A 19231-nucleotide genomic window follows, 5' to 3' on the forward strand; every position below is an offset into this window, starting at 1 on the left:
GATTTTCATTGCTGTTATTGAACCAAAACTGGAATTTCAAGGCATTGCAAATATTTTTAAATAAGGCCTGCATTTTTATGTGTGTCCCCCCCCCCACTTTCTGTCCCATGATTTGGTTTGCAAGAACTCTCAATGCAGCTAGCAACTTCATAATGATACAAGGTATGAAAACAAAATATCAGTCTTCAACAAATCAAACTGAGATGCTTTTGTAACAACTTTTCAAAAGTGGCATTGTGGCATGATGATGAAAATAGCAGTAACAGTAGATTGTTTATTAAGACCACAGAATTTTAAAACAAATATTTGGAACCTTTCCCTAAGAGCACTATAGTGCTTTGACAGAAGTGATAAAACCCCATTTTAATCTAGCAGTTATAAGGTTGTAGCAGAAAAGCTTGCAGAGGTGCCTGATCGATGAAAGTAAGATAAATAATATATTTTGCTGTTTAAGTTTAGTTTTTTTAAATAATATATATTATTGTTGTAATATATGTTGCTATCATTTGTGCATTTCAGATTCACAACCAGTATCCAACAGAGTTTGAATTCAATCAGTATTACCTGAAGTTTGTAGCATTTCACTATGTTTCCAATCGATTTAAAACATTCTTGCTGGACTCAGACTATGAAAGACTGGAACATGGTAAGGATCCCAGTTTTGCTGGTGTTACTTTTTATTTTAATTTTAAAGCACTGACTAAAGTTAACATTGAAGTTGTTGTAATATACCTGCCACCCTTTGCTATCTTGAAATTTGTTCTGTGGCTGCAATCTACATAATTACCAGGACGTAAACTCCATTGAACTCAGCGGGCCTACTTATGAACAGACATGTAATGGATTGCATTTTATAGCTTGTGACATTGGAAGTTACCTATGACATTTAAAATTCCTGGCAAGTAGCTCCTTTTCCTAACCAGGAAAAGGAGGACACTATGCCTAGGAACCACATATCCACACTGCCTAGACCAGAGCTTTCCAAACTGTGTGTCGCGACACGGTAGTGTGTCAGCTGCAGTGGGTAGGTGTGCCGTGTGAATGTTCCCCATGCTCCTCCCAGGGCTGGAAAGGGGCTAGTTTAACCTCCTGTTTGCTAGTAAAACTAAATTACTGTGTTGCGAAATGATGCATGTCTAAAAAGTGTGTCACCAGCATGAAAAGTTTGGAAAGCTCTGCCCTAGAAGGTAGAGCTCAATATGTGATATCACCAAAAGTAAAGTGTGTTCATTGCTCCCAGATAAGTCCTGCCTTCAGAGCTTTGAAGGCTTCTATTCCCTTTGGAGCCCCATTAGAATGAAATTTTATTTTTCTCACTTAAGTAGTTCACATCGCAGAATTCAGAGGCCAGGTTGCTCACCGGGCAAGATGGTTTGAGCATATAACGCCAATCCTGTCAATTACTGTATTGGCCCAAATATAAGCTGCAGCCAAATATAATCCGCCCCTTTAAAATTCAAGGGGAGAAAAGGAAAAAAATACTATACCTGAATATAAGCTGCTCCCTTAAAATTCCACAGGCACTCACACCCGTTTCATTTTACCATATGTCTGTTTCAGCAACAATACTGTAAAAGCCAATTTTTGTAAGGTTACGAATTTAAGCTGTACTTTAACTTTTCACAGTCAGAATTTGGGGGGAAAGTGAGGCTTATATTCAGGCCAATACAGTAGTTTCTGGGCCCAATTCAAAGTGCTTATATTCAGGCCAATACAGTAGTTTCTGGGCCCAATTCAAAGTGCTGGTTTAGACCTATAAGGCCTTAAACAGCTCAGGACTACAATACCTAAAGGACCGCCTCTTTCCATATGAACCTACCCAGATCCTGAGATCATCTTCTGAGGCCCTTCTTCATGTGCTGCCTCCTCCACAAGAGGTCCGGAGGGTGGCAACTGAGAATGGGCCTTTTCTGCAGTGGCTCCCTGCTTGTGGCATGTAAGCAAGTTGAGAGAGGAGTCCTCGTTTTTGCCACAATTTAGTGCTGCTAGTTAACAGGTATTAGCAGTTAAATTACACTGTGATGTCACAGGCAGCTGTTAATAAAAGGCAGCTGAATTTCTTACAATTATGTTTATATCTGAAAGTACTCATGACACATAATCAGATGCATCTTTTCCAAACTTATAGGAAAAGAAAAGAAGCCTTAGAAGGTCACAAGCTTATGTATAAGAACATTGAAGAACAGGGAGGAGCTATCTAATGCTGTCCCTCACGGGCCATTGTTCTGCTCCAAACCCCACTTCTCTGCTTAGGCATGCTCAGTTGGATATTTTTACACGCAAACCCTGTGCTGTAAAGGTCCTTCATTTTCAGAAGTTATTTTCACTATCTGGCAAGGAGAGTTCTTTCCTTCAACTTCTTATGTTTTCTTGTTTTCTAGGAACACTGTTTGAAGATAAAGGAGAGAAACATGGCAAGAAAGGAGTTTGCATGTGGGAATGCATAGACAAAATTCACAAAAGAAGTCCTGTTTTCTTCAATTACCTCTATGCACCAGCTGAAACAGAGGTATAAAGCAGAAAGGTTCAGGATCTTCATTATCCTGGTACCTGAATAAAGTTTGGTGTCTCATTTGAGACTTTCATTGAGTGAACTACCTAGATGACCTGAATGTTTACTAGCATAAACAGGACTACAGAACCATGGCCAAGATCCCATGAGCCTATCCAATGGCTGGGGCATGCTCAGTTGGATATTTTTAGTTCTTTAACAAGCAAAATCCTGTACTGTGAAGAGCCTTCAGTTTCAAAAGCACTTTTCACTATCTGGCATGAAGCATTAATGTTTTCCAAACACAACCACCTGGGCATGAGGAAGTAATTGTGCAGTTTGCTTTTTTTAGGAGAGGGGGAATAACAGCTTTGGTTCTGCAACCTTAAGCTTGTGTTGTGGGGCAAAGGTGTACAGACAATGTAAGGCAAGCATATTTCCCTCTAATTTATTTGTGCCTATTACTAGAATATCCTATAACTCTGCATTAAAACAGCATCTTGGCTGGCAGAGCAGCAGGTAAGGCGCTGGGACATGGTCTCAGGAGGTGATCTCATGCTAATTCTTGAATTTAAACCTAGTTTTACTACTGAAAAGCTATAGCTTTGTTGGTGACACAGTTATAAAGGTACATGCCTGGCACTGTGGAAAGAGTTGAAACCAGGATCAGTAGAACTAGTGACAGCTCCTCATCACAAAATCTTAGAACCAAAAATCTGCAAAGCTATTTTTATTTAAACATGTATATTGGTGGAGTTTCTGAGTCTATAAATAATATTCAGCATATTTACTTTAATAATATCACCCATTTCTATCAGCATTTTATTACATCCTTTCAAAAGGACCTTTCTGACCTATTTTGCTAGATGAATGAGGAGCCTAATATATCCTTGATAAATGGAATTTGAAAGAAAGGGAGGGCTTTCCAAGGTTAGAACTGAAATAAAGAGATAATGTACCCCCTGAACAGTATGGACAAACTGAAATTTGAATTTATTACCCTAATAAGGAAACTGAATATTTATCTTGTTCTTACAATTGAGGCAGCTTGCTTCAGCAATGCAAAAAGTTTGAGGTCAGGTCAGGTATGTTCCAGATGTTATCTATAAAATGTTAAGTACAGAAGAGCAGCTGAAGTAGTGCACATCAATTGGCCTTTGAGGAAGTGGAGACAATGATACCAGAAAGCTATTATGCATTATTAATCTGCTGGCATTAATTTCTACAGGCATTAAAACCTAATGTAAACATATCCAGTCTTAAAAAGTGGGATTACTACACAGAGGAGACTTTGGCTACTGGTCCTTCTTATGACTGGGCCATGGTAACTGCAAAATGTAGTACCTTGGATGAACCTGACCAAATGGACATGTCACCTTCTCACAGTAAGAGGAAAATTGTCTGGCCATGCTATGACAACATTAGCAAAGTGCAGCCAGATGCCATCACCAGCCTATTAAATGTGAGTATAATTTTTTTAAGCATCTATTGGTGTCAGGTAACATCCATTCAATTTTTTAAAACGTATTTCCCTTAAGAAAGCAGAAATAGAGCAAAATGATATTTTGGCTCAAAGGAAAGACCACTCCTTTTTCTGAGTTAGGATTGCCTACGCCTGTTTCCCAGACTAACTGAAAGCCAACCAATTGTGTGTAGAAATTAAGTTAGCAAAATACAATACATTTTGGATGTTAGTCCTTTTCTGGAAATATTGAAATGCATCACAAGATTTTTTAAGGTCTGTGAGTGGTCTTTAGGATATTGTCTGTGAAATGCCCAATTTGGAGTATTTTTAACTATTTCACACAAAGAACTTATAGCTTCTCTCATTGTACAACAGAACTGCACTGGCATGTATAGCTTCATATAAACTCCACGTCTGCCTAAACTAAGTGGAGCTGCTATGTAGTGTGGTTATCCTGCTAACTTCTAAGGAATAATAAATTCCATTGAAAAATGGTTAGGTAGTATCAAGGGTATTGAATGCAGACAAGTGTTAGGAAGATGTGTTTTAAAATCTTCAAAATAGTTTTTATAATAAGCAGCAGCAAGACATTTTCCTGAACTAATTGCTATTTTAAAGCAATAAAAAATGCATACCAAACATATCAATTTGGGGGGCAGGGAAATGCCTAAATATTTTCAGCTTACAATCAGTAATTGCTGTGCTTCCGTACTATGGAAAATGGATTCAAAATTAGCCTATAATAATAGTCCATGTTCGGCTTTATATACTTGAATTCAGTTTTTTCCTTTCTCTTAGCATATGATCCTTCTGCAGTTTAGAAGAAAGAACTGTAATTTAGCAGTAAATAAAATGTGGTTTTGAAACATAATAACTATTGGCTCCAACTAGCTATTTATGACATTTTCAATGTTCCTAGAACAGGGGTTGGCAACCTGCGGCCCATGGGCCACAAGCAGCCCACAGGGGTCGTTCAAACAGCCCATGAGCTACCCCCGAACCAAGCCACCCACTTGGCAAGTCCCCGCATGCTGCGCTAAACCGGCAGGGTGGGGACTCGCTTCCATGGTGCCGGAAATTGCGTCTGCACAGACACCAGAAATCGCGTCTGCACAGATGCGATCCGGCCCATGGAGCAATCTCCACGGGAGTAAACTGGCCCAGGTGAGGTAAACCTTGCCAACCCCTGTCCTAGAATTTATACTTCGCTTTAGAACATAGAGGCTTAGATCCTAACTTTTAACCCTGTGAACAGAAGGAGAGCTGTATTTGCAGAGCACAATGCTCTTGGGGGCCTTGGAGCTAAACATTAGGCTCTGAGCCATACCATAGCAGATGATTTCCTAAAATTAGAGTTTTGAGGGCATTTCTTGCCACCTTATTTTCAGTGTTCTTTCTCTTTTGAAGCAGAAGATAATACAATGACCAATAAGCTAATACCTGCTATAAATACAACGCTGCATTTTTATTAAAGGATTAAGATCAAATGTTTCACAACAGAAGTTCAATAACAAGCAATATGCTCTTATTCAATTTAAGTAACAAAAACTTTGATATTAGCCAATGCTGCCATAGTTTGTTTTATTACTGTGTGTCATGATAAGTTGACATGAACAACACTTAAATGGCAAAGCTGGTTTAAAGGTATAGCTGACATTTACTCATATAGTATCTTTCACAAAGTTTCGTGTTCCTTGTGCTCCTGCATTCATCTGCTTATGGTTTGTTTCAAGAGAAACAAACCATGAGCCCAAGTTCAGACAACATGATAAACCAGACTATGGCTTGTTTCATGACAGCCCAGCAGGAACAGGAACAGGAACACGAGAGGAGCCAAGTATCCATGATTTGCTGCTCATTCGCATTAAACCATAGCTAATTTTAAATATTGTTTAATCAGATGCACAAATCAAACGCCTATCTCACGAAAAATTCACACAGGAACATACATTAATAAAATGTCGCAAGAGGCTACCAAAGAGTTCAAATTCCCAGTTTCACAACAAGAACAACTTACAGTCTGGCATACATACTAAATAAGTTTTTCTGTTTCATTTTTGTTTTTTATTACAGTTTGGTACTGTTCCTTAGAAAAAAACAGGATAAATGTTACTCTTGGCAGTTTGTAATATTGATGTCATAGCACTGGGCCTGAATTTTGCAAATACTCTTTTAAAAACATATCCAGCCCTTTTCATCATTTTTCATCATGGCAAGCAGTTATAGCTTTTGTTTTAATGATACAAACAAACCGTCAGAAATATTTAATGTCAGGAATAACCCCTTCCATTGTTTTCAGGAAATCGAAAGATTGGAGAACAAGTTAAATCAAAGCCCAGAAAGGTGGCAGCCATTGTGGGAAAAAGTCAAAGTAAATGTTAAAGAAGATACAAGGCAGGACAATGTAAGTGGCAGAAAGCACACAGATCATAATTGCATTCCTTCTTCAAACAAAGACTGGCAAGAGTTGTGACCAAAGCACCTCCTGAAATTGAATTCTTACCTGTTTATTTTTTTTAAAAAAAAGATATTTATTAGAATTTCAGAAAGAGTTACAAAAGTAAAAAAGAAATAGGGAAAAAAAACAGAAAATACAAAATACAGAAAAAATAAAAACAATTAAAAATAAATCCATCTTTCCATATCTTGCCTTTCATTTACTTATTTCCCTGACCTCCTCACACCTCCCTTTTTTGTATTCCAGTTCAAATGGTTAATTCAGGAAATCCTTTCCCTCTTTGTTTTTATCTTAATTCTTTATCTTAATATATTATAGCTTTACATTTTCACCTATTAATAATCCATTTTTACATACTCCTTTATAACATTGCTGTTAAAACCACTTAATTTCATTCCGACATCATTTTAACATTCATTAATTTTACAATGTTTCTGTAAATAGTCTTTAAATTTCTTCCAATCTTCTTCCACCGACTCTTCTCCCTGGTCTCGGATTCTTACCTGTTTAAAGTAAAAGTGGCAGTTTTAGATTTGCTTCGATCTGGACTTACACACAGTGGTGGTTTTCCCTTCTTCCTGGTTATTTCTAATTTTAAGAATTTTGTGAAATAGTTATACTCTTTGTTTTGTCAATGCATGAAGAAAATAGTATTGTCTGATGAGGTCAGCTATAGTAATTCAGCTCCTTACACTTTTAATTCACTCTGTGAATTGGTGTGCTGTACTCTTGCCAAAATGTTTTAATGGTCACTGTGGTTCTAACTTAAACCAGCCAGGAATCCCAGTTTAGAATGTTGCTTTGTTGAAACCTTGACTACCCCTCCATCTTAAAACTTCTTGAAATTTTATCACTTTTTCAAAGCATCGGAGACATCCTTCTGGCTCGTCAGCAATCATGTCTGCCAATCTGCATTCTTATCAAAAGAGGTCTTTGTTACATCTACCAGACAGTGGATTGGGTGGAGAACAGAACACCAACATCTCACCCTCCAATGGTGTGGAAAGGAGAGTAACTACGCTGTACAATCAGTTCACATCAAAGAATGATGAAAATAGGTAATTTGAGTGGTTAGCATATGATTCACCTCTTTTTCAGCCAGGAAGGAAAGTCACATCCATTTCTTAATCTGCTGTTTCAAACTGCAGTTCATCAAATATAACAAAAAAGTAATCAGGGTATTAAAACAATACCATATTGAAATAGGAAGCCTGACAAATCAAGTACAGACAACTAGCTACTATCTCTCTTATAAATTCTGCTATTTTAAAATACTGTTTTATTTATATTATTTACATTTTTTTCTTCAAAATAATTTTGAGGTAAATCCTTGGCTCAAAGAAGAAACGTTTCTGGGGATGTATGCTGACTATTTAATGCTTTTGAGTAATGAGATACCATTTATTAAATCTGCATTTTTATTTTCAGCTTAATTCATAAGTATGTCCAGAGTGGCTGGGGAAACTCATTAAATTATTATTTACAATCTAAGGCATCTGGCTTCTTTCCTCCTAATGGCCATATTTCATTTAGAGGCAAGATGCTATTTGCATTAAGACTCTACACAGAGAAATAATTGCTACATAGTCTGGCATACAATACAAACAGTATTTTTGATAACAGATAAAACACTTTAAACCTCATGGTTATCCAAGGATCACACTATTCCAAATGCATTGACCTTGTAGGGATGTATGTACAATTCTCATTAAAGAAAATATGGATTTAACTGCATGGATTTAACGAGAAATATGAGGTAATTACTGATACTGATACATAAATGCTTACTTAGGTGACACTAGGGAGCTTAAGAGTAAATGCATATATATATATATATATATATATATATATATATATATATATATTTCTTTTCTTTTCCTTAAGATCATTTGAAGGTACACTTTACAAAAGAGGAGCTTTGTTGAAAGGCTGGAAACCTCGTTGGTTTGTGCTAGATGTTACCAAACACCAAGTAAGATCTACTTCTGTTTTCTAATAGAATAATCTTATTATTCGTGCAAAATAAGTTTTGCAGAGACTGCAATAAATAATTATACCACTAGGCTGAGTGGGGGGGGGGGAGAGAAAGCAATTGTACTATCTGATCTCCCTGCTTACAGATGTTTCTTTAAGAGGCCTGAGTTTGGGCACCTTATCAGATTTAGTGAAGCAAGGAGATGCTTTCTGACGTCGGACTAGAATCTATGTTTCAGAAAACAGCAGCAAATGAACTGCTCAGTTTGTGTGTTGAGAGTTTCCACAGCACCTTGTACATAGGTCCATAAGAACTGCCTTGCTAGGTTAGACCAAAGACCTAGTCTAGTGGCTGTCAAACAGGTACTCCTGGGAAGTAGTACTGGGCAGGGTATGGTAGCACACCCTGTTTTATTCCCAGCATTTGATCCTGAGGTACGCTGCCTCTGAACACAATAAATTCTGCAAGTTAATCACCCATGGGTGGCTCCTCAAAATACAGTCCATTCAAAATGCCTAATTATAGCTCCTGAGTTTGTAACATCTGTCTATGTTTATTATGTAATCTCTCACGCAGAGGACAGTTAGATTTTTAGGCAATCAAAGACCTTTTTGAAAAAAATGTTCCAACCCCAAGGTGAAGCTTTGGGTGCTCTGCTGCATCCCTCCTCCCCTAAAGAGACTAGAATTGATCTAGTTATTTTATTGCATTTATATCCCACCTTTAATCCAAGGAGTTAAAAGCAGCATGCATGGTTTCCCCCTCCCCATTTCATCCTCACAAGAAGCCTGTGAGGTAGGTTAGGCTGAGTGAGTGGCCCAAGGTCACTCAGTGAGGTTTATGCCTCTGTGGAGATTTGAACGGTGGTCCTAGCTCTTACTTCAACACTCCTAAGTATATCACACTGGCTCTTGGGACGTGTACAGCCAGCACCGCTGAGTTTGTGAACTGAAGTGCCTTTGAGTGGAATTTTGAGAGCTGCCATTGAATAATACCTAGGTTGATGTATTTCTTTGCAGAACTTATAAGCAGCAAGTTACTCCAATATTATTGTAAATTGCAGTCTACCCAAATTCTAGTGGTTCAAACTCTGTGAAAACTATGGCAATTGTTAGGTTCTCCAGTGTGTAATCTGTTTGTTGTTCCTTTTCATAGTGTATAATTTTCTTCTTTCGTTACTAGCTAAGATATTACGATTCTGTTGAGGATGCATGCTGCAAGGGCCATATCGATCTTGCAGAAGTAGAAAGTGTGATACCTGCTTCACCTACTATGGGTGCTCCAAAGCATGCTAATGAGAGAGCATTCTTTGATGTAAGTATATTGGCTACAGACCTTGGACTACTTCATATTAGTACCAAAAATCCCTACTCCCTCTGTGTGTTTGCATCTGTCTCTCAAACACACACATACACTCACACTAAGCAAACTTCATGTTTTTGAAGTTTTCATCAGATAGCCTTAGTCCCTGTCTCCATTTTAAGAAAACTTTAAAAAAATAAAATACATAAAACAACACTGCTGTCTGCTGCTAAGGTAAGGCTCTTGATTGACACATATTGGTTTTACTCTTGAATGCTGATAAAAAAGCACACTGCTATTCATGGCTGCATCCTTTTGAATATGAGTTTCAGCTCAAATGTCCTGAATATTCTGCCTGTCAAAGTAGAAATTACACATGGCAGGACAATAATCCTGAACAGATAAATTCCCACCCCCATATCACTAATTCATTGTAATGTATCACAGGCATGATATGCTGGATTTCTGCAATCCTCCCAAACCTTCTTTGAGGAGGAAAAGAGCCCACAGGAATAATGTTCACAAGTGTTCATACAATGCCTGTACAGTGGAACCTCGGTTCCTGAACAGCTCTGTTGTCATACATTTTGGTTCTCAAACGCCGAAAACCCAGAAGTAATTGCTTCCATTTCCAAATGTTTTTCGGAACCCAAACATGCAACATGGATTTTGTTCAAGAACCAAGGTACCACCGTATCTTGTTTGGAAGCCATCGTCAGCTCAAATGCATGGAACTCTTCTATAACCAAAATTGACAACTTTATATATATATTGGAATGAAACAAAAAGTAACCTTTTGAGGGTTATTACTTAGTATGTAGGATTTTCAAGTTGCCAGCCCAAATTTTAGCACTTTTTCTGGGAAGATAAAATACAAGCAATACAATATCTCAAGAAGTATCAATTCTAGCCATTATTAAAGACTGTGTATTTTATTCTCTTTAAGAAAGACAATTCATATATTTCCAGAATATCTAAGATGTCAAATTTAAACACTCGGAAGGAGGCAAGTCTGCTATCTGTCTTCAGCCTATCTTTTGGTAAACCTTCTAATGTCTGAAGGGGAAATGGGAACCGTGAGCTGGCAGTAGTTCCTCAATAGTTGGGTCCTCCTGTCAAAAATTACAATTTATCACTGGGAGACATGTGATCTACAAACACCAAATTAATGTGTGCTGCACAAAGCATAAATTGGCCACAATAAGCTCTAAAATTATGCTTAAGAAAGTATGGAAATTGAATGCATTTTAAGGACACAATTTTCTTATCTTTACTTTTCATTTTGCAGCTGAAGACAAGTAAACGTGTATATAATTTCTGTGCCCAAGATGCACAAAGTGCCCAGCAGTGGATGGACCGAATACAGAGCTGTATTTCAGATGCATAATTAGGAATTTTGCTTTGCTGCCAACAGCAGAAAGGAAATGATTCCATATGCAAAATAAAATCACTTTGGATTATAACAAGATTTGTTATTGCAGATCAAGCAGCCTTATATTTCAGCCATAAATACTCAAAACATCGCCTTTCCTTAACCATATAGCCTGTATTATGACTCTCCGTATGGAAAACACTCAAAATCAATTAACTTCTCTGCCTGCAAAATGGTTCTCTTCAATAGATTTGCAGGCCTGATGACCAGGCGGTATTGTACTGGGATATGCTGTTATTTCAGACTTGCTATTTGTGAACAGTTTCTTCCAAATAACCCTCTATTTTCCAGTGTTTCAGCAAGGGAGTCAATTATCAGGCTAGTAAATCTTCTACAGCATTATTAAAATCTTCAAGACCCATTAAGAATTGTATCCCACAGGTGCATAAACAAAATACAGTTTGCACAACTATTTTTTTCTTCTGAAAAGCCTTTCCGGGCGGCTGAGGGACCCTCCTGAAAAATGTTGGTTCTGGTTGTACAGGGCTGTATAGTGGGAAGGGGGAAGTGTCAGGCTCATGCAAGGTTCCTCAACCAAATTTCAGGTAATTTTTCCCTCCCCACTACCACCCAACACAACACAGCCCACATTTTTCAGGAGACTTCTCCAACCCTCTGAGCTGCTGCACTTCCCAAAAGATTATCCAGAGGGGATGGAAAGAATGGATTGTGCAGGCTATATCTAGCCCTGTAACCATGGTTTGGAAACCAATAATTATGCATGACAGAGTCTTAAGGCATTTATTCTAGACACCAAAAAAGTTTAAGAAAGGTTTCTTTCCTGATATTTTTGTCTCCAGATATATCTAGATAGTTGAAGGATACATCATTTTTTATTTACATTCTCTTTATCTGTGGCAGTAGATAAATGAAGACAACAAAAAAACTGACAAAGGTCGAAACCTTCTACAAATCACTTGGGAGAAAAGCCTAAGAAATATAAAAAGATGTATATTAATTTATGTGCTGTTCTGCTCGTTGTAAAATGAAATAACACAATGATAAATGCACTAAACAAAACAAACACTTGCACTGAAATCCTTGAAAGCAGACATTTGAAGGATAGAGGTAAATTATTTATAGCAGAATGCTAGCTAGATAACAGTGATTACAGATAAAGAATATGTACATAATTGGGCATAATATGGTGTGATTTGATACTTTAAAAACATTTTTGCACATGAATTGGAAGAATGTTTTTAGATTTTTTACATTTGCTAACATTGTGTTTGTTCATCTTAAAAATCTTTGAGGAATGTTGTTGGTTTTTTTACAGTCCAGAATTAATAACAAGTTTGACTTGGTGCAATCTGTGATGACTTTGAGTGTGGAGTCTCTAGATAGCTAACATGTCATGTTTTTTGTTTTAAGTACTAATATGCTTAAATATCAAGCTAATATGTCAGAGTTTGTACATACTGGTCAGTATTTTCTAGTGTTTAGTAATGTTGCTTGTAACTTAATGGCTACATTCACATGTCATGCTAAACTATGGTCAAGTGTAACAATAACAAACCAGCGAGTGTTGAGCTTGCATGCTATTCCCTCCTCTTCTGGTGCAGCAAAGAGGAACAGCTCAAATGCTTCCCACTCAAACTGTTTAGTCTTAACCAGGTATCCTAAAACTCGGACCTCCGGATGTTTTGGAACTACAATTCCCATCATCCCTGACCACGGGTCCTGTTAGCTAGGGATGATGGGAATTGTAGTCCCAAAAACATCTGGAGGGTTGAGTTTGGGGATGACTGTAATTAGTGAAAACAAGGCAATTTGAACCCATATTTTACAAAGCTGGGGTATTTTCACTAATGATAGTTAATAGCAGGTACAGTTTAGGAATTGGACAGAATATTCAAATGTGGTTGATGTAAAAGGGAAGAGGGAGCTTTCATTCTGCTCAACACAAGTGTGCTAGAGGTGAGGAAGGGAGCATATTAGCCCAAGGCTCATTGTGGCTTTTCATTCTAACATCAAACCATGGTTTACAATCTCATGTGAACTGGGTCACTACCAACTAACCAAACTGACTTCATTTATAGAATTTCAGTTACTGAAATTGTTTACCTTTTTTTAAAAAAAACCACTACTTTTTCTATATTTTTTAAAGTAAATAGTGAATACAGATTTCACATTGTACTCAGACTAGGAAATACATCTGTTTTAAATACATTGGAATCCCAAAAACAAACAGGAATGAAGGATTTTTCTAGCATTTTCAGCCGATAAACCACCACCTATGAAAAATGGTGTTTGCACATTCATGTATTTTTCTTTGTATATGAAGTACTTTTATATGTACTTTGTATAATTATTCTGTTCTATAGTTGTTTAAAATGTACACTACTTCTATGGTTGTAACTAGCCAATTTTAATTATTTTATGTATGTTACATAACTAGTGTATGCTAACCAACTTGTAATAAAGATACTTCTTAAGAAAGCATCCCTTCTTTCCTCTACCGAGTGGTATACAATAAATACCTTGCCTTATATAACTGTACAGTTAAATTATATTCCAAATAACCCTGTAATAAAATTCATATTTTTATACAGGCAAGTGCCATCTTGTATGTGGAAAAGACTTGTTCTTAAGTGTGTTTTATCATTATTAAACTCACAACATTCCATTAATACTACAGGCGGCCAGTAATATTTCACTATTATTACTTGCTTAGAAAAGTTGTGCTTCTGTATTAAGTGAATAAAAAAAAATCCACATGCAACATGAATATGGATACAATATACAAATGGCATGTTCAACAACAGTCGATTACTTGAGCCTTTTAGCACCAGAACTGCCATAGGAAGGCTTAGACATCTGGCATTTTCCGTTGTCTACGGGAAAATAGTTGGTTTAGGAGGCCTTTTCATTGAGTATTAAAAAACTATTCTAAGTATGCCCTCCAATTTATCTTTAAATGTGCCCCAAAACACACTGTAATTTAGGGCATAGCTGCCAACACACTGTAATTTAGGGCATAGCTGCCAACAGCAAGATTTTTTGAAATTTCTATGATAAAAAATAGAGCAAGTAAATTATATAGCCCATAAACTGGTGACATTTTCTATTCAGATAGTGCACTATTCTTGGGTTTCTTTGCATGCAATATAAGCATCTTATGGTGGTAACCTTTGTACTTGTTTTGTTATTTTCCTAATGTTCAAATGTTTCACAATCTTTCACATCCCAGATATTAAATTGAATGTAGATAACATAATTTTGAGTAGATTTTCTCATGAAGTATTAGCAGTCACCCGTAGCAGCAGATGCAGAAAACGCTCAGACCATCTCCTCCGCATCTGCTGCTTGCTTGTCACTTTGACCTGTGATGTTCTTGCAGGGCAGTTTGGCTCTGCAAAGGGGTTTAGTTTCCTAGAATGGCCAGCCAGCCCTGACTTGGCAGTTCCTAATAGCAGGCACCTTTATCTGCCTTAATCATCAGCTCCACAGGGATTCTGTAGGGTCGTCCTCAAACTAATTACCTGGTTGGTTTGACTTGTTGATTGGGTTGATTCCTGGGTGAAAGGCCTAACCCAGTATTTTGATTGAGAGGCAGAGTGCTGGGAAATGGTGACCTGATAAGAGCATGGCAACCATTCATGGACACATCCACAAGATATATGGTCAGTGGCAATGTGATCTGTTGGGCAATTGTGTTGGGAGCTTCTTATTCAGGGGCCTGAGATTTGGAAGCGAATGTGTATGAGTCGAGATGTGAGACACAGTAGAGGAGAAGAGACTGATGGTGACCCTATACAAGTGACCACAGGTAGGGGGGCCACTGGGTGTATGGGTGAGCTAGATGACTATACAGGACATTCATTACAGGCACCTGGTGCCAACTGAGTTGGTGCTACTGTTTAGTTTGATTACGAATGAAGGAACCTGTCTAGCCTGTATTACTGAGACCTGGGTGAGTTGGGCAGAGTGGATTTGATTCAAGGTTTAACAGATATCTGGTGCAGCATCCACCTTGTTTGGAGGTCCAGAGAAGGGGAGTCTCTGTGGCCCATAGAGTTGTTGTCTTGTTCACCAGGAAGCCTTTCCATCCTGGGGTGGGCTATGAAGGCCTGTACCTTGGTAGCCTCAAGGTGTGGTGTTGGGAGAATTCCATGGCACTGGTTCTGGTAGCTCAATAGCTCTAACAAGTGTAGGGTAAGATCAAAACTTCATGTTCTCCATGAAATCCATGGGGCCGTTCAAAGTTGTCAGCAGCCCAATGCATAGGATGTCGCATATATACCCTGATTTGGTCTTTACCTCAGGGTGTGAGGGGTGGCGGGCTGAATATGGGTGGGGAGGGAGAGGTTTGAATTAACCATTGTCATGGTCAGACATGGTTATGTTTGGTCTTACATCATGTGTCTTCCTCCTACAGTGGTGTGGGGTCCTTCATAGTGTCCACTGCCAAAGACTTGTGGAATTAGAGTAATTTATTAATGCTTTGGGGGATTTTCCAGAAGTCAGAGCCCGCAATCCTGCTAAGACCTTCATTTTACTATGGAATAGCAGCAATCCAGCTGCAAACACTCTTGAAGGAAGCTGATTATCTTGACCCATTTCAGTCTGGGTTCAAGCCCAGCTTTGAGACAAAATAGGCCTTGGATGGATGACCCTGTTTGTTTGTTTGTTTGTTTGTTTGTTTGTTTGTTTGTTTGTTTCACAACATAAAAATACATTACTTATCTCTCAGTGGCTTTCAATACACTGATCATGGCATCCTCCTGGACTGTCTCTGTGAGTTAGGAGTTGGTGGCATTGTGTTGCTGTGGATCCCTAATTCTTTCTTTTGTTTTAAAATACTTATATTATACTGTTTTATATTGTATTGTTGTTTTAATGATATTGTTTATTTTTTGTTGTTGTACACCACTTTGAGATTTTAAAAAGTATTAAATTGTTTATAAATGCTTTTACATAAAACAAAAAATAAATATTGTCCTGCCCCTTCCAGCATTAGTTTTTTTTGGGGGGGATTATTATGTTTCTATGTATAACTGGTTTTCTTGATTTTTCTTCTCACTTGCAGCATCCTGCTACATCACTATTCCACAGAAATTTCTCTCACACACATATTTGCAGGGCACATACACAACTAGTTTTTTTTTAAAAAAAAAGATGGCAAACTGCAAAGTACTGTAAAGCCCATTTCACACATGACAGAGAACTATGAATTAGCTCTGCATGATAAGCCATTTGTGTGAGTGATTCCGTTCAGTATTCAGGTGAGTTTAACTGTGCTGTTTAAGCCCTTCTGATATACATCCTAGTGCCCTAATCGCAGCACAGAATTTTTTTTTTTTAATTTAAAAGGTACATCCAGAAATAGAGCATACTAAAATGAATATGAAAGAGTGAGAGAACTAAAAACAGGAATGAAAATAGGAGACTGAGAAGAACAGAGAGCAAATATAAAATGGGCTACTTTGAAAAACAGCTGGAAAAGCAGGTGCTAATTAAAAGGTAAAGGGACCCCTGACCCTTAAGTCCATTCGCGGATGACTCTGGGGTTGCAGCGCTCATCTTGCTTTATTTGCCAAGGGAGCCGGCGTACAGCTTGTGGGTCATGTGGCCAGCATGACTAAGCCACTTCTGGCGAACCAGAGCAGCGCATGGAAACACCATTTACCTTCCCGCCAGAGCGGTACCTATCGATCTAATTGCACTTTGATGTGCTTTCGAACTGGTAGGTTGGCAGGAGCAGGGAGCGAGCAACGGGAGCTCACCCCGTTGCGGGGATTCGAACCGCCAACCTTCCGATTGGAAAGCCCTAGGCTTTGTGGTTTAACCCACAGCGCCACCCGTGTCCCATAGGTGCTAATTAGGAAGCACAAATTAGGAGCAACAATGTTAGAATGGAAACGTGCTACCTGGGTATGTGAAATTATTGCTATAGGAGCAAAAGCTAATGAGTTTGTTTGAATTTATCTCATGTGTAAATTGCACTTTACAGATATAACAATACAGAAAGAGTGTTTGTATCACCTTGTATCTCTTCAGTTGCAAAGCCTGTTGTCAGATCACATCTTCAGCTCCAAGTCATTGTGCATGTGCTGGTCTAAGACCTGCAAAATAGGCCGAGATACTGGCTTAGCATGCTACTGCGACAATATCAATACATTATTTACAATGACATTTCACTTATTTTGCTTCACCATCTCCATTTTCCAGCTGGAATAAAATAACTGCATCATTATACTATGTGTGTCATACTAATCAATTTCCTCTTCCTATCTCAAGCACAGGATTGTCAGTAATTAATTGGAAACACAATAAGCCGACCTACAGCATCCTAAATCTGTGAATCAAAGTACACTAAATGCAAAAAGTTAACAGATGTGGGGGAAGTGGTTTAGGATAAAGTTTAGCATCACCATCTATGCATGTAATTTTCTCATGCTTAGTATAGTGATTTCATTATTAACATTCCAATACGTACAACCCATCATAGCCAGGCAGTTATCTTTATTTGATCTTTAAGTGTCCTTGGGCTGAATGCAGGTGACTGCACACAGTGTTCTTATTTTTCATATCTGCTATCATGCAAGAGTTTTGGCTCTTTATGGCTACCAAATGGTCACTTCAGAAAGTTGAAATGCTGAGCTGGAATTTAAAAAAAATTTTAAAAAATCCCTGTTCATTCCAGGAATAACTATCACACCTTCTACCTGGCCTGCTGCCACATGATGTTCATTTCTTTCCAAACATTTGGCTCCCATATGATCTAAAGTCTAGTTCTGTAACCACATTCTTAAGCAACAACACAATATTGCCATGTTCCACCCACCAATGTGCATGATTCCTAATATTGTATCCATATGAGAACATTACAGATGGTTAAAGTCCATTTTTGTAACTGCCACTGTGTGATGGTGCAGTACAACATATTTATCTAGATCCTTTTGCAAATATTAAACCCCACTTTCACTTGGTGAACTTCAACCATTTTTACCTTTGCCCTAGTTGAATCATCCTTCTTTGCTTTGCATTCTTTTCTCTGCGTCACATGATATTATTACATAAAAGCTTTATTTATGTGGCTAGCAAATAGATTGCCAAATAATTTTGGCTAATATTTAGATTTAGTGTCACTTAGAAAGGACTGTATTTTGACATTGTGTTATGTGGATGGAACATATCTGAGGCTGGCATTTAGCAGATGCAGGCTGGGCCAATAGGGAGTTGTTTTAATGGACTATTTTAAATCTTTTTAAAATTATTATTTGTTTAAAATATGAACAGTAATGCAGAATCTACCTTGTTGTTGTTTAGTCGTTTAGTCGTGTCCGACTCTTTGTGACCCCATGGACCAGAGCACGCCAGGCACTCCGGTCTTCCACTGCCTCCCGCAGTTTGGTCAGAAGAATCTACCTACAATCACATTTATTTTTTAGAGAAGAGCAGAGCAATCCACTCCCTGCTCCCCCACTTTATGCCAAACTTGGGAGTAGGGGCTGGATTGAGCAGAGGCATCACTCCACTCAGCCCTCCTGGCTGAGCCGGACAGCCAACCTGAGTGATACAAACATCATCCCATCAAGGCTGATTTTCCTCCTGCCAAATACCTTCCCTCTTTGGGGTATCTCCTGCAGAGCACTGAGGAAAGCCTCCATGTCTAAAATGTTGGCATCTTCTGTCTCATGAGTCAACGAGTACACCGCCACCCAAACGGGTGCATTAGCAGCAATAAAGTGCCCTCCCCGGGACACAAGCCTGGACAGTGTGTGTGGAAGTCCTGGGCTGCCCAGACAACAAGACCCGCCCCCTGGCCTTGTTGGTGTGGTCCAAAGGAAAGCAGAGCAATACGTTTGTTTTGTGTCCTGGTTTTGTTCTCATGTTTCTCCTTTTAAGCTTTACTTACTCTTTTTGAACTGTATGTAAAAACGCAAATAAAAATTACTTAAGAATTTTTTCCCCCAGGCTTTACATCTGAACCAGGCCTAAAACACATCTTTAATTATGTCAAACAGCACAGCTAGTAGCGTCCTATGGCAGATGGTCTTTATTTTAGGACAACTTCTGGCCCCAGCAAGCGAAGTGCCATGCATGGACACTGGGAAAGCAAGGGGGCAACAGGAGCAAAAACCCTGTATGATGTCTGACATGTT

The 19231-nt window shown here is 38.3% G+C and overlaps 1 protein-coding gene and 2 long non-coding RNA genes across 4 annotated transcripts in view; 2 read left to right on the top strand and 1 right to left on the bottom strand.

Moving 5' to 3' along the window:
• SBF2 (SET binding factor 2) overlaps window positions 1-11159 on the top strand; it is a 206580-nt gene extending 195421 nt beyond the window's left edge. For both annotated transcript variants that reach the window (XM_053391246.1, XM_053391253.1), the window contains 8 exons: window positions 520-646; window positions 2382-2509; window positions 3720-3953; window positions 6256-6360; window positions 7279-7472; window positions 8299-8386; window positions 9572-9703; window positions 10980-11159. In XM_053391246.1, the coding sequence (XP_053247221.1) occupies window positions 520-646; window positions 2382-2509; window positions 3720-3953; window positions 6256-6360; window positions 7279-7472; window positions 8299-8386; window positions 9572-9703; window positions 10980-11078 (1107 nt within the window). In that variant the 3' untranslated portion in view covers window positions 11079-11159. The remainder of the gene's footprint in view (window positions 1-519; window positions 647-2381; window positions 2510-3719; window positions 3954-6255; window positions 6361-7278; window positions 7473-8298; window positions 8387-9571; window positions 9704-10979) is intronic.
• LOC128415328 (uncharacterized) lies at window positions 5403-7350 on the bottom strand. The gene is made up of 2 exons (XR_008330914.1): window positions 6918-7350; window positions 5403-6459 (listed from the first exon to the last, which is right to left on the bottom strand). It is a non-coding gene; the product is annotated as an uncharacterized LOC128415328 (long non-coding RNA).
• Window positions 11160-14086: 2927 nt separating the features above from the next.
• On the top strand, window positions 14087-15747 carry LOC128415324 (uncharacterized). The gene is made up of 3 exons (XR_008330913.1): window positions 14087-14916; window positions 14952-15391; window positions 15502-15747. It is a non-coding gene; the product is annotated as an uncharacterized LOC128415324 (long non-coding RNA).
• The last annotated feature ends 3484 nt before the right edge of the window (window positions 15748-19231 follow it).

Source organism: Podarcis raffonei, chromosome 1 (assembly GCF_027172205.1).
Source record: "Podarcis raffonei isolate rPodRaf1 chromosome 1, rPodRaf1.pri, whole genome shotgun sequence".
Classification (NCBI taxonomy): domain Eukaryota; kingdom Metazoa; phylum Chordata; class Lepidosauria; order Squamata; family Lacertidae; genus Podarcis; species Podarcis raffonei.